Genomic DNA, 2,994 nt, shown 5'->3' with positions numbered 1-2,994 from the left:
CAGGCCTCTCCATCACCTTCAGTGGCCGCTGGTCACACCAGCCACTGAGCTCTAGCCAGCACAGGGCCCTGCGTGCCAGCCGGCCACGGCCCAGCAGGTGGAGGTGCCCAGGCGCGGCGGTGTACAGCTGGGCGCTGGGTAGGTAGGGGTGTACCGGCTGCAGAGCCTGCGCTTCCCCCAGCTTCGTGGTTAATGTGGGGCAGGGTGCTCTGAGCTGTGGCTCCCCTGGGGCCCCAGGCCCTCACCTGCAGTCGTTAAATGCCATGCACACGCACCACCTGGAGAGGTCTGGTCACTGCCAGGGCCTCCCAGAACACCTCAGAGCTGGACTGGAGCGGGCAGGGCCTGGCAGAGCCAGTGTCCTGCAGTGTGGCAGTCCAGGCATGAGCAGGGCTGAACCCTGGCAGAGAGGGAGACCGCGTGCATAGGAGTCTGGGGAGCACGCGCCCACAGCCACCCCTGCCCAGCTATGGCTGACGTCGAGCTCTGCGGGGCGAGGGGGCCGCGCCTGTCTCTCCAGACAAGTGGGCACGCAGGGGCTCAACTCAAGGCCAGCTTGCATCTCAGGAAGCAGCTGGGGCTGCCCGCCCTCCAGCTCTCGGGGCGCAACGCCTGGCCTCGGCCATTTCACTGTGGCCCCTGGGCCTGCCCATCCCTGTGGTGAGCCCTCCCACGGCCACGATGATGCCGGGCCCTGGCAGAGCTGTGGCTGGGACCGCCAGGGCCTGCAGAGTGGTGGGGGCTCTGGGCCAGCGGTACTGGGGCAGCTGGAACCCTTGCCAAGGCTGCTGGTGGCCTGAGGGCCCTTTTCTGCTTGCACCCCAAGGGGCTGATGCCCGTGGTGCGGACAGCCGCAGGGCTGCAGGTCCCTCCATGGGACCCCGTCCTGGCCCACTTGGGGAGGCCTCAGCCTATGGCTCACCCCCTAGTCTCCTTCTCTCCTCTCCAGGGCCGACTGTCCCTGCTCTCTCCCACCAGGGCCCCTACAGGTCATGAGATGAACCCCCCAAACCTCTGGGTCCAGGAGGGTCTCCGAGGGCCAGGTTCTTACCTCACCACCAGGACACCCCAGGAGGGTGACACTGGGGCTGGGGAACCCTCTTGGCACAATGGCCAGTGGTTGGGAGGTGGGGAAGGCCAAGGACCACAGGGCAGGCAGGGGTGGCTCCCACCTACACGTTTCACAGGCATGGGCTGTGAGACCCTCTGTCCGCACCATGCAGCCAGGGTACAGCGCCTGCCCTGCTGCCACGGGGCCCAGCCTGTGGGCCCTGGGCCCTGAGCCAAGCTTGGAGATGTCCCCGCGCCTCCCAGTGGACCCAGCCAGGGATAGGCAGGGGTCAGGCAGGGGTGTGGGAGGGAGGGCAGGACTACAGGAGGTCGGGGCTGGTGGCCATCCTGTGGGCACAACCATAGACGGTTGGGGCCCGGGCAGCACCGTAACTCCCTGTGGAGACATCCGCTCTCAGGGCACATTGGCCGCCCACCCAGGGGACAGTTCCTGTCCTGTCACGGAGCCCACCTGGGGCCCGGCCAAGGCCAGCGGAGCACCTGAGCACATGGTCCCGGGAGCACTCCCCCATGGCGGGGCTGGAGCTCCAAGCACGAGCCTGCAGGGCAGGGGCAGCAGCAGACAGTCGGGGAAGGCCTGGGACCCCTGGCCTGCCTGCAGGGGAGGGGCACTCTCCTCAGACTCCTGCAGTCCCGAGTCCCCTGAGCCCGCCTCCCCCACACCTGTCGCGGGGCCAGGCTGCCCGCCCGCACCCAGGGACCCATCAGGTCTCACCACTGAGTGTTTGAGGGTGCCAGGGCCAGGAGCCAGGCGGTGTCCTGGGCTGAGGCTTTGGCCCTGCTGAAGACAGGAGGGGCCAGGGCGAGACCGCGGCCGGCCTTCTCACGGGCCCTGAGGTGGGCAGAACCTCAGGTCGAACTTTGGCCCCAGTCTTTCTGCGGATGGTCAGATGGTCACACATGCTCAGAGAGCCTGGCAACCACCCACGTGCTAATGGGGCCGAGTTTCTTCTGCAGTGTAGACAAGGACCCTGAGAAGGGCAAGGTCCGAGGGGCAGCAGGACTTGGGGCCCCCTTTCGTCTCCCCTTCCACCGCACCAAAACACCCCTGGCCCTCTGCACGCCGAGGGCAGCGTGGCCAGGCAGGAGCGCGAGAGAAGCCCCAGGGAGACCCTCTGCTGCCCTAGGCTGCCGTTCTGTGCCAGGCTCGGGCAGGGAGCCCCGCCGACCCAGTGGTGTCCCTCCCCGGCCCCACGCAGCTGGGGGGGCTGTGACTGCATTCAGAGAGAGCTGGAGGAACCCAGAAAGCGCCCATCCCAGGCGGGGGGAGCTGGGCAGCCAGGCCCTGGTGGGGGGCCAGACGAGACCCAGGTCAGACCTGTCACCTGCCTGTCCACACCAGGCCGCCCTGAGAGCTGGCTTCACTGTCGCCCACAGGCACAAGCGTGTGCTGATGTGAGCGCAGCCTCAGAAGGGGCGCGGGGCAGGAGCGATGTCTGGCCCCTGGAAGCTGGCGGAGGGTGCTGGCAAACTGCGCTTGGCACCAAGGCTCTCTGAGGATGGGGTGGGACCCGCCTGAGCGCCCCAGGGCTGAGACGCAGTACCATGACCTGCCTGGGTTACGGACGTTGAGGACTAGAAACTGAAAGCACAAGTCTGCAAAAATTCAGTGGCTCCCTGGCCACCGCTGTGACCGAGGTGGGATGGGGCACAGGGTCCCTGAGCCAGCGCTGTCGGCCTCGGCCACTCACCCAGCTGGCGCCCTCTGGCGGGGCGTGCCCACGAGGCTCCGTGGGGGCGCAAGCACCCCGTCTTGGTCCTGGGTAGAAGGCGCGCTCTCGAGCATCTGCTTATAAACGTCAGGCGGGCCCCACGGCAGACCTGCCGTCTGAGCACACAGTGGCCTTCCGCAGGCTCCCCGTGACTGCCAGCTCGCCTAGCCCCCGCCGCTGCTCTTCTGCCAGGGGCTCCAGGGGTTGGCCG

General features: G+C 67.8%; 1 protein-coding gene across 1 annotated transcript in view; it reads left to right on the top strand.

Annotated features, from left to right (window-relative positions):
- C1QTNF8 (C1q and TNF related 8) overlaps nt 1-2,470 on the top strand; it is a 4,525-nt gene extending 2,055 nt beyond the window's left edge. The window contains 1 exon segment of the mRNA XM_027771002.1: nt 2,414-2,470. Within this exon segment, the coding sequence (XP_027626803.1) occupies nt 2,414-2,470 (57 nt within the window).
- Nucleotides 2,471-2,994: the final 524 nt, after the last annotated feature.

Source organism: Tupaia chinensis, unplaced genomic scaffold, assembly GCF_000334495.1.
Source record: "Tupaia chinensis unplaced genomic scaffold, TupChi_1.0 Scaffold000178_1, whole genome shotgun sequence".
Taxonomy (NCBI): domain Eukaryota; kingdom Metazoa; phylum Chordata; class Mammalia; order Scandentia; family Tupaiidae; genus Tupaia; species Tupaia belangeri.
This window is presented reverse-complemented; position numbering and strand designations above follow the sequence as displayed.